At 37.8% G+C, this 12,668-nt stretch overlaps 1 protein-coding gene across 1 annotated transcript; it reads left to right on the top strand.

The window, feature by feature from the left end:
• The first annotated feature begins 6,793 nt into the window (after positions 1–6,793).
• On the top strand, positions 6,794–12,219 carry IL22 (interleukin 22). The gene is made up of 5 exons (XM_043447118.1): positions 6,794–7,019; positions 7,983–8,048; positions 8,159–8,305; positions 9,228–9,290; positions 11,635–12,219. The coding sequence occupies exons 1-5, from the start codon at positions 6,834–6,836 to the stop codon at positions 11,740–11,742; spliced, it is 570 nt and encodes a 189-aa protein (XP_043303053.1). The 5' UTR covers positions 6,794–6,833; the 3' UTR covers positions 11,743–12,219.
• Positions 12,220–12,668: the final 449 nt, after the last annotated feature.

The raw sequence follows: 12,668 nt of genomic DNA, 5'->3' as shown, positions 1-12,668 counted from the left end.
TTCTAATCTAACTAGTCATTTCAGTTCTATTAGCCCCATCTCCAGAGTTTGTTTTCCCTCCCATTTCCTCTCCTTAGGAAATCTTTTTCCATTCTTTAAACTGATCGCAAAACTAATATTAACAATTTTACTCAAATTCAACATCTTGAAGTCTTGAATGAGTTTCCAGTATCAGTTTCTAGTCAGACACCTCTACTGTAATGGTTATAATTCCATTATAAGATGTTTTATTCCTTTAATGTTACCTTGTAGGTTAATACTACACAGAATATTATTTTTCTCTTTGAGTAATCACCATCTCCATTGTACTCTGAGTGCTCCAAAAGCAAGAAATTCACCTTATTCATTTGTGCACCCCTAGTGTCCGTCCAGTGCCTGGGACATAGCACTTGAATTAAAAATGTTATCAGATCAATTGTATTAATAAGCTTCTTGAGGTCAGGGCCATGTCTTAGTCATTGTGCATCCCCCAAAGCCCAAGACAGTACTAGGCACATGGCGGATATTCAGCTGTCTTTATTACGTTGAGTTCTCAAGATAAAGAAGTAAGAATTATCATGCTTCGAGAGAGGAGGTTTGAAAAGAGACTAAATGTAGGATGTGTACGATGAGCTCTAGAAATCAACAAGTATGGCCTTGGCTTTGTCCATGAGCTAAGAAGAGAAACCTGAGCAGAGAGCAAAAGTCAACCCTTCTTGAGAAGTACAGAACTGAGCAGAAACAGCCCTGGAAATTATTGTCCAAATTAGAGAAAAATGTGGACAAGGTCACTGCTGAAAAGCTGTCACTGATTCTGAGGAATAGTGATATTAAAACTTTCATTACTGTGACATACACGTAGAAAATTATGTTCCAAGCACAGTGCCACAGAGGGCATGTGCTCTTATGGAGCTGGTGTTATGATGGGCAAATGGATGAGTGAATAAATAAAGCAGATTCCCCCTTTTCTCATCCAGCCCATGGTGCCCTCGCTGCTCCACTTCCTGGTAAGCCTCACTCAGATATTTCCGCTTTGACCCATTCAACTGGATGTTTCCACTTGTTTGTTACTTATTGCTGACCCCTCTCTCTTCTAGCCTTTTAAGTATTACAATACTATTTCCATCTGCTTCTTATATATAATTCCCTCCCTACTCATTGAAGGGCCTGTAGGTACTTCTAATTTCTCTAAAGCTGCATTCATGAACTAACATGAGTTCAATTTCAATTCTAGTTCTCTGGTCAGTATTTAGTTACTTCTTATGTTTCCTCTCAAAGGTACTTCCTCCCACTTCAGATAAATCCTAAGGCTACGACAACCAAATTACTATGTTAACCATTACTGTATTTTTTAAAAGGATTAGCCTGGGTTCGAGAATCCTGACTTGGTACTGTATCCTGATAGAAAACAGATATTTGTTAAAGAGACTGAAATAGATTAGCTTAGTTTGCCTGGTTGTTAAGAATTTGGAAGTAATAACAAAATGGCACTTTTTAAAAAACATATTGCATTTCAGGCTTACCACTGACTTAGAGTGAAATCTTGTCCAACTAACCTAAATTGGTCATGCTTCACCCTATTTATAGCACAAACAGCCTTTGAATTAGGACAGTGACAAAGAAAAGGGAAAAGGGGCATTTTCTTAGGACTGACATTTGTGATATTTTAAAACCAAATTACCTCAGAATTGGAACTGTATTTTATCAGTTGTATTTTAATAAGTTCAACGGGGTCAAGAAAACCTGGGAAAGGTCTAATTTACTTGGCCCACAATTTTCCCATCAGAGACTGAGAAGGTTTGGTAAAACTGCACTAAGATACACAGAATTTTCAATACGAATTTTTAAAGCAACATTTTAAAATACAATTGAACCTGGGCAAAAGATTGTGAGAAAAACTGATAATCCTAAAATTGATTAGAGAGTTGGGATAAAAGATTCACTGATAATAGGTAATTAGCAATGACTTTGAATATCTGGTGGCATAAGCAAGTTTGAATTAGGATTTTTTAATAGTGATTTACTAGTTAAAATAATAAATGAAAAGAGACTGGGATGGACCTACAGATTTAAAAAAATCTATGGTAGTAGAGGACAGACATTAAAAACACAATGCCGTATTCTGTGTTTATGCCCTAGAGTAGTGAGAAATTGCATAAACATTGCTTTCTTTTATCATTTAAGTCAGTTTGAGTACTTGGTATTACTAGAGAGGAAACTGTACTCATTTATATCGTGACACATCACTGTGGGTATAGTGTTCCCTTTAAGATGAGGTATAGTACAGATTTACAAGGTTTAGTCCTCAGGAAGGAGAGAAAGGTGCCTATGGTTGACAAGTGTCTTTGTGGGCAAAGTGTTAAGAAGGAGGGTGGACATGCTAAGAAGTTGTCCTGGGTGCTGACAGGGTTATCTTCGAGCAGAACTGAAAAGCAGAGAAAGTTCATGTTTAGGAACCCTAGCTAGTCTCTAGCTTGTTCTTTGCTGGATACCTCTAACTCTCCTCTCTACTGACCTTGAAGAAAACCGCATACTCATTTTGTTTTTAGCAAATGAGCATCCCATAATCTCTTTCTCCAAGTCACGTCGGTACTCATTCACAACCAAGTGAAAGTGATTAATAACAGCTTAATATCTTCTACTGTGATGTAGCTAGGGATTAAAAATATAACCAGACCTCAGGGAGACAATTTGGAAACACTATCAAAGGGTATAAAAGAAGATCTTATGTAGCAGAGAGATGGTAAATGCTCTGGAATGAAATAAATTCATATTATAAAGATGCTAATTCTCTCTGAATTAGCCTTTAACTTAAACGATATTCTGAAGTTTCTGCAGCATTTTTCCAGGAACTTGACAAATCTAGTATAAAATTTATGTAAAATATATGCCAAAAGTTCATGAATAGCTAAGTCAGCCTTGAAAAAGTAGAGAAAAGAGGGTAGATGTCTAGATATAAAGACTCAGTAATAAAAAATATGGAACTGGCTCAAGAACAAAAAGAGAAAACCAAATAAATCAATGGGAAAAAAGCAGAGAGCTCAAAGATAGCTGTTTATTAATGAGAAATTCACATATGATAAAGGACTCACTATTTTAGTAACTGTGTTGGGAAAACTATCTCATTAAGTGGAAAAAATAAAACCGATTCCCTACTTTCCATCATATACAAAAGGCATTAAAAACCTGATTGTGAAAAGCAAAATTATAGGGTAAATACAAGAAAAGACAGAGAAATATCTCTGTGACCTAAGGAGGAAGGGAGACTTTTTACACAAAACCTTGGCAAGTACAAATCATACAATGAAAAAAAGAAATTTAAGATGACATCCAAATCACATTTTCTGTTCAACAAAAGAGAAGTAGAAAAAGTTAATAGGCAGGACACAAATTGGGAGAAGAGTTTGTTATGCTTACAACCCAAAAGAAAATAATACATAAAATATATAGGGTACACTCACAAATCATCAATAACAATAACAATGAAAGACCAAAGCTCGTTAAAAAAAAACGGGCAATTGATGTAAACAATCGGTTTATAAAAAAGGACCCTAGTGGCTGCAAACATATGAAAAATGCTAATTTTAACAATGAGATACCATTTTAAACCTCTAAAACCTGAATGATGTCAAGTGTGTGTGGATCTTAGAAAACAGAAATATTACTTCACCGATGTGATAGAGTAAATCAATACTGACTCTGCTGTGTCTAGTTAATGAAGTTATATCTATGGCCCCGTAGACCTGGGTAACTATTTCAAAAATACTCTCCAAAATTACCATTAAAATGACTTGGATGAGATGAGGTTGCTTAGTGCTGTGATGTCTGGACAGCAGTGAAGCAGAGGTGGTTTACAAGTAGTAAGTGATAAAACATGGGAGCCAATAATAAAACGTGGAGGATAGAATGTCATGTTAGGAACAGGACCTACTCACAGCAACACAGGTAGATCGCAAGAACACAGTGTGAGTGAAAGATTAAGAAGGAGGACCATTTCTATAAAATAAAAATTGTACAGTTTACAAGGATGAATATGTATTTACAAATGTATGCCAAATACATGAGAGCAGGTGTTTATAGCAGGCTTGGAGGTGGTGGTGGGTGATGGGTGCAGAGGGAAGGAGAACAATGAGGGTAGGAGCTCACACACCACACACACAAACACACACACACAGAAGGAACCTCATATGGAACAACGCTCGTGTATGTTGTCCTGAGGAGTATGATGAATACAAAGCTTCTTACCTGAGCTACCTAAAGTCCTGCTTCTAGAGAGATGTGTACTTCAGAGGAATGGACTGTGGATTTCCAAGCCTCGGCCAATGAGTCGGGAAGGAGTGTAATCATGCAGTCCGTGAATATTCATCCTTCATCACCTGCCGTGTGTCTGGCACTGTTCTAGGTGCTGGGATGGTGTTTGAAAGAGACACAAAGGCTGCTTCTGGCTGGAGACTCTGGTTACCCGGTCCTGGCAGCTTGTTGCATGTAGCTAAGATCACCCATGGGTACAGTCTATCTGTCTGGGGCCAGGGAGCATGAGGCTGCGGTTGCCCTTCATCCAGTGTGGCTTCTGGGAGAGACTTGAAAATTCTCAAAGAAATAACTTTAGAGAAGTCACATTAATAATCTGGAAATATTTAGCACACATATGTCTCTATGAATAGTTGTTTTCATAGAAGCAGTTTTATGATGTATCTACTATCTCTCCTGATAGCACATACTTGTGAGACTCCTTGTATGATGGTTTGGAAATCCACATACAGCCCTGGAGCAGACTTTCCCCTTAGTAGGCCTTGTTAAGCTCACTGAAATCTAAGATCTTGGCTCCATTAACACTATCTTACTAATGGTTGTTCATCAGGGCCACATAATGAACAATAGATGTATTGTTGCTACTAAATTGGTTTGCAATTTTCTGGCATTCTATTTTTGTTTTACAACTATTTATTCCTTATACAGGGACAATAATGAAGCTGGCAAGTAGTACTGGGTCAAACCCCAACATAAGAAGGCAATTCTCAAATTACCTCCATGCAGGTTCCCAAAGACACTTAGTAAATTATTTAATCTATTTATCTTACCAAGTAAGATATATATATTTATATATCTCTTACCAAGTCCTTCCTATATGTATAACACTGTTCTAAGTGCTGGAGATACAAAGATGAAAGAGAGAGAGATAGACTTTTCTCTCAAAAGCATATAATTCAGTAATGTCAGAACTTATTTTCTGCTGGGCACAAAATTAAGTATGTTTGTAAGGTTCCCAGGCAAACCAACAGAAGCCTAATTTAATCCATTATATAGTTTATATAGAGAGCTTAACTATGCATAGAGTTAAGAACTTAACTCTTAACTCTAATGCTAATGTAACTATATAGCATTTTGGACAAAAATGGTCATATCTTATTAGCAGGAAATTGGAAAAGGAGAGTTTTCTCATTTGGCATTGATGAATCAGCTCAAGCAAACTTGTGCAGTGGGTATGGTTTTTATGTACTCTCCCTAACCTTCCCTTTTAATTACCTTCCCAAATGCTCAGTGTCCTAATGCTGTCTTAACTCTTCACCGTGGCTCCTTGCCCAAGGCCTGTGCAATCTCACAAAATGCTCAAATTTCCACAATTATTCACATGCCTTCTTTGATGCTCCTGATCCAAGTTTGTTGTGAAAAGAAAAATCTGATCAAACTAATCTGCACGAATTTACATTCCTTCCCTTAGTAACAGATTAGTGCCCTTGTTCCCTGATCCCACCTCCTTGGGAAGGTTTCAGTTTTAGGTATTATTTAGAGTTCAATGTATTTTAATAAAAACCACCTGTAATCATTAAATTGCCAGATTCTCTTCTTTAGACTTTCATGTATACAATTAAAAGTGTTATAAGGTTTTTGGAAATATTTTTGGGGGACTAGTATATTGTTTAGAATGAGGGCAGGTAAAATGAACTACTTGACTGTATTCTTAAAATACTTGCATGTTAAGAAAAACACTGATCAGATTGTTCAGCATTAATATTTTCAAGTTTAAATTGATATTGATTATAATTTAATGAAAAATTTAAGATATATTTACATCTACAGTAATCATTCAGCCACTTCAAAAATGCCATAGAATGGGAGAGGAAAATTATGTTAGCCAATCCTGCTACTTTTAAAATTTAAGTCTTCTTCAGCATTCAGCATATTTTTTTTAAAAAGGACATAAAATTCTTTTTAAAGAATGGAATTGTCTCCAAGCTGACATTACTGCTTATTTTAAAGTAAAGGGTATAGGTCCTTTTTGTTTGATCACCTCTAACAGATAAGAATCTATGAAGCTGCTAGGAAAGTGAGTCCGTGACCAAAATGCTTACTCACTACAGGAGATCAGAAAATTTTAAACTAAACCTGGAATCTACAAAGACAAAGCAGTCATTTTCTTTGAAAAGTATGTAGGGTTTACAAACTTTCTGGGATTTGTCTGTAAAAGCACCCCCCGGGCCTAATAGTGACGTTTTAGGGAAATGCTGGCGTATCAAGGTAGGAAGGCTTGGAGGTGGTGCTCTGTGGGCTCCTATGGTGGTTAGGTAGTTCTCAGAAGACAGCACTGGAAATTAGATAATTGCTGATGTCATATTTTTCACACAGGCAATTCGGTGTCCTGGGGGCTATAAAAGCAGCAGCTTCCACTTTCCTATCACAAGCAGAAGCCTCCAGACAGGTAAGTCCTCCAACGAACTTGGTAGGATTGGCTTGCTGGGTCTGTTATTTCTGGATACTTAATTTTTTTCCTGGATGTTGATTTTGTTTCTCGTTCTCTTGATACCAGGTTCTCCCTCCCTAGCCACCCATCGCTCAGGTTTGCTTTGTCCACGATGGCTGCCCTGCAGAAATCCGTGAGCTCTCCCCTCGTGGCCACGCTGGCCGCCGGCTGCCTCCTCATCATGGCGCTGTGCGCCCAGTGGGGAGCAGCTGTGCCCATCACGTCGCACTGTAGGCTCAATGAGTCCGACTTCCAGGAACCCTACATCATCAACTACACCTTCACTCTGGCCCAGGAGGTACTCATCTCAGCCTTTCTCTTTTGCATCTTATCTACTTGGAACTTGAATAGTTCTTAAAGTGTCTTCAGAGACCATCTCAGATCTTTAACAGATGAACATTTCTCTCTACTGGTATACCTGCCATCATTTTCTATGTCTCTTTTAAGACTTTTTGGAGATCAAGCTTTACCTCGAGACCTTCCATTTTGCCCTTTAGGATATGTACATTCAGTTTTACCCCAAAAGGAGCCATGTAGTAACCCATCTGACTGTTTATGGTCCCATTTACTCCTGTAAGCATTCTTTTATTTTTTGAAGAGAAAGAAATTGATATGTTTTGAGCACTTACTATGTTATGAGCTCTATTCTAGGAGCTTTAAATTCATTCTTTTTTTTTTTTTTACTGAAGTATAATTTATTGACAGTATTATTTAAGTTCCAGATATACAGCATAGGGATCCACAATTTTTAAAGATTATTCTCCATTTATAGTTATTATAAAATATTGGCTATATTACCTATGCTGTACATTATACTTTTCTATCTTATTTTTTAATTTATTTTGAAGTATAGTTGGTTTACTGGGTCATGTTAGTTTCCAGTGTATAGCACACTGATTCAGGTCTATATATATGTATAAATATACATATATATGTGTGTATATATAATGTATGTATATTCTTTTATATATTCTTTCCTCTTATTGGTTATTGTAAAGTATTGAGTATAGTTCCCTGTATTGTATAGTAACTTCTTGTTAGCTATCTATTTTACACGTTGTAGTGTGTATATGTTAATCCCAAACTTCTAATTTATCCCTCCCCTCAGCCCCTGGGCATCATTTTAAGCCCAAGTACTAAAGAATCCTTTCTTTAGTCTTCACAGTGCTGCTCTGGGAAGAGGGGTCAGAGGATAGCTCTACTTACAGACATTTCTTCTAGCTTTTTGATGTCCAGGCACTTACTCTTTCTTCTCTTCCAGGCTAGTTTGGCAGATAACATCACAGATGTTCGTCTCATTGGGAAAAAACTGTTCCAGGGAATCAATGTAAGCCATAGGCATGATGCCTAACTTGTGGTTACTTGGCGTGGTGGTGAGGATGGGCTGGGTCTTGCGGATGTCGCCTCATCTGAGCCCTGCTGTTTCACTTTCACCAGCAGGTGACAAAACGCTGCTATCTGCTGAAGCAGGTACTGAACTTTACTCTTGAAGAGGTGCTGCTCCCCCAGTCCGATAAATTCCAGCCCTATATGAAAGAGGTGGTGCCTTTCTTCTCCAAGCTCAGCAAAAAGCTAAGCCAATGCGTAAGTTCTCCTCCAGCCTAAGTTCAGTCCTCCCGGGTGCCTGCCTTTCCTCTTTCTTCTGTGTGGAACCCTCTTCCTTCCCACCCCAGTGCCCCTTCCATGCTGGTAGTAAGAGGTGCCTCCGTCACACCATTACAGAAATCATTTGGCATCACAGCCTGTTTGCTTTTGCGTTAATTGAGTCCCATTTTTAGTTGATCATGATGGGCAGGGTCTGAAAGACCACAAGAGGCTCGTTTGTCCCTGGGAAAAAGCAATACGGACTATGTGAGATGAGAAAGGTGTTGGGAGCTGTAAGGAAAAATACCTATTGATGCAAATGGATTCACTGAATATAAGTTGATGGAGGGAGGGGATGGGAAAGAGAGAAAGGGAGAAACAAGAAGATTTAATATTCGGCAGTGGGTGGGTTGGATGAAGACTGCTGCCCTTTTGATAATGGAAGTGACAAAATCAGAGGTGGGTGAGCTTGATGCCTCTGAATATTGAAAACTAAGAAAAATATTTTAGTGGAGTGGGCTGAGCAAAGGGGGCCTAGTATTTATTGAGGAGGACCCTGTTCACATATGTTTTATGTAGGTTTCTTGTTCTGAGCCTGTGTTTTTGATGAGGTGCCGTTATGGTTTTATTCTTGACAGGATTTGCATAAACCACTCCACACTTTCCACAAACTTCAACCTCAGTAGGGTTTCCCAAAGGTGAAGTGAGGTCCCGTGTAAGGGAAATGACTGGATTTTGGTGTCCCAGGGAATTGAAGAGGTCAGAAAATCTAGGTCACTATTGATATCTAGGTCATTGTGGGCAAAATTGCTAAGAACTTTAATTCCAGGTGAATTGTAACATACTTCGGTTAGGAAGGCTGAGTTTCAAGAAGCTTCAGTACAACAATGTTAAACTTGTTACTCTCATTTCCATTTTGCAGCATGAATATGACAACCAGCACATCCAGAGAAATGTACAGAATCTGAAGAACACCGTGAAAAAGGTACTACTAACAACTATTAGTGCTAAATCATTTGATAGAAGAGACAAATATTGTTTTTCTTCACTTTCTTTTCTTTTTTCTCCCAAGTCATGATTTTTTACTTGACTCTCCTGCCATTGGGTTGATTATTTAGGTGCACATACATATAGATGTGTCTACATGTTTATAAGTCAGTTTCCAAATTTTGCAAATTCTAGAACTGGCTGGGAACTTAAGTCATCTAATCTTGTCACCCATGTGCTAGGGATGGCCAGTGTGAGAGTCAGAATAGACTGCAGGACCTCTGAATCCCATCCAGGTCAGAAGTGCTTGATATTCCACTTAGTCTCATTAGTTCTTAGGGAAATTTAAGATACCTACTGATTCATTTAATCTGAAGAAGCATTTGTTCAAAACCAGAAAACTGGGGAAAACTTATTTGAAATAATTGTGAAGTCATTCACTTGATGATGTAAAGCTTGGAGAAATATACCTAGGACAGCCGTAACAGAAGCGCTGGACTTGCACATAGGATGAATTTCTGGAATGGTTGGTACTTATATTTAAGTATTAAAATACCCAGCAGCTATTGGTTTTAATTTAAAAGTGACAGTGAATGACCCCCCAGTTTCTTTTACACAGTTTCAAATAGAATGGAAATATTAATATTAGTAATGGGTTCATTGCAGGGAAATGAACGTCCACACTGGAAGCCCTCTTTCTTCCTCTTTCCTTGTCTATTCCTTCCCTCAACAATGCCCTAGTGAGCATCTATCTGATATAGGTTAGTGTATATTTTGACAGAGAATGATATGGTCAGGTGGCCTATTTGGGGAAAAAGAACAACAGGGGAAGGCTGAACTCAGCTGCTGTGACTCATTCAAAAACCAGAGCTACCATGAGCAGCAGCAAAAGTGATGATTTGGCAAGCAGATAGAATTAAACCTCAGAAACAAGAAGGCTCTGGTTGATGGAATTTTCAGTAACAAGCGTAACCTCAATTCCCCCTTTTTTCCATCTTGATTTTTTTTTAATAAAAAGTATCTCTTCCTGAATGTGATTTAATGAACATTGTCAATGCCTTCCTTTGACAACTGAAGGATTTGTTGTTTTTCATCGTGAAGATAAATTCTCTTGTCATAGAATAATTAGCTAGACACAGAAGGCTGAATATTAGCAGGCCATAACCAAGAAGTACTTTGCATTTCGGGTGTGAAAAATTCCTCATATGAGCTTACTTTGTTGTCTTTAGAAAAGTGGAGTGTGGGAGAGAAAAAGCTGACATGGGAAAACAGATTTTAAAGCTCTTAATCCATTTTGAGGGAATTGACTTTCACATTAGCAATCAGCTGCCATGTGGATGAGTAGTTATGCTTTTTTTTTTTTTTTTAAACCCTGTAGTTCCAGAAAGTATAGTGAGAGAGGAATATTATTCAGAGAAATCTCAGCATGCATAAACATTGGTCAGCGCTGTGAAATGGCAGGGCATCTTGGGGGGATAGTAATCCCCTGTCAGTGAAGAAAAGCATAAAGCAAGTGGTAGCAGAACAGAGAACAGACCGTAGAATTCTTTATCATCTTGGGAGTCTTTGAGATACTAAAACAAAAATCTCTTATCATTGTGTCAAAGGAAGTATCGAAAGGTGGAAAGATGGAAGAAAGCAGGAAGAGAAAGCCTAAAATCTAGAGGACAGTGATGACTTAGGGTTGCTGTTTTCTTTGAAATAATCTTGAGCACATTTAATAGTTTAGACAAGTTTCAGAGGAGGGGACTTAGACTTGTGTTCCCTCTCCCATGGGGTTTAAAAGACTCTTTTGCCTACTACTTGGAAGGAGGAGGAAAGAAAGGGTGTTAGACTGTATCTGCCCTTTCACTGTTAAAGCAACTAGATAGGAGGCATTTGATATTTCCCCACAAAAGTGAAAACTTGTTTTCGCCCACCTTGGTCAAGAAAGTGGAAACAGAAAAAGTCCACATGTTTTGGTAAATGTGGTAGTTTTGATTCAAGACTATTGGAGTTGAGTGGTTATACTAACTGGTTGGTCACAGACAGTCATGGGGCTCAGAGGCAGGGCAAGGAGGGATGGGTGGTGCTTGGGTCCCCCAGATCCCAGCACAGCCTCTACCTGCTTGCTCTGGGTCAGCAGTGATTTAATACGTCAACCAGCTGAGACTGATGCCCATATGTGCCCTCTCAGATCAGGTCATATACTTTTGGAAAAGGGTATTATCACTAATCTTTCCTAAGAGGCTAAAACTTGGTTTCTGTTCCAACAACCTAACCATCTCATCTCTCTCCAATTTGTTTCTCTTTAGAAAACATGGTATAAATGCTGAAATACTTGTGTGTTCTTGTTTTCACAGCTTGGAGAGAGTGGGGAGATTAAAGTCATTGGAGAACTGAACTTGCTGTTTATGGCCCTGAGACGTGAATGTGCTCAAGTTGAACAAGGCTGGAAAATGGATTACTAACCTTTCTCACCTGTTAAACAATAAGATCCCCTGAGGTTTTCTTTTATCAAAAGGAAAAGGGGAAGCCAAACTCCATAGTCCTGTGTAAATTCTAAAAAAACCCTGGCTTAGCTTCAAAATGAGAACGATGTCACTTGTATCCATAAGATCAGAAGCTAGACCTTCCAAGCATATCAATAACTTTTTATTGTAGTCAGTGTTTTATACACAGAAATTTATTTCCCCACAAAAAAGATTATCTTTCTATCTCTTTAGAAAAAGCCCCTAAATAACTTTATTTCCATAATCAATACTTTATATTTATGAATTAATTTATTGTTATAAGTACATGTCTTATTATTTATGTCACTTTACTAATATGGGTTTATTTATGGAAGCATTATATTTCTACTTAATCATAAGGTTAATAGTAATATTTATGATAATAATTATGGAGCTATGTTTATTTGGTCTCAATAAACACATCAATATCCTAAATCTTGTGGCTTTGTGACTTTTTTCCCCTTTACTGTTTTCACTACCATCATCACCATCATCATCATCATGTAATCATTCCTATTTGCTAAATGGGCCCAGAAGCTGTATAAATGATTTTATTCTGACTCTAAGCAAATGAGGTGCTATTAGTATTATCCACTTTTACTGCTGAGAAAACCGAATCAGACACATGTTTAAAATATTGTGTCACTATGAGTAGTTGAAACTTTTCAAGCTAGTTCTATCTGATTTCTAGGGGACCTTCTGTATTACCTATATAGATTTATTGTGTTGATTCAGCATGTGATTCTGAAAGTAAAAAGGTAAGAAATTTAAAAGAATTCATCTGCATCATTAGCAGTTTGTGGATAAAAGAAAAGAATGATGCTGGAGGAGAAATACATATTGCCTCTGTTGATATAGATAAACTGCTTTGTGGCTCAGAGGAT

The sequence above is a fragment of the Cervus canadensis genome, chromosome 25 (assembly GCF_019320065.1).
Source record: "Cervus canadensis isolate Bull #8, Minnesota chromosome 25, ASM1932006v1, whole genome shotgun sequence".
Lineage (NCBI taxonomy): Eukaryota > Metazoa > Chordata > Mammalia > Artiodactyla > Cervidae > Cervus > Cervus canadensis.
Note: the sequence above shows the minus strand (reverse complement) of the source record. Positions and strands in the feature narration are given on the sequence as shown.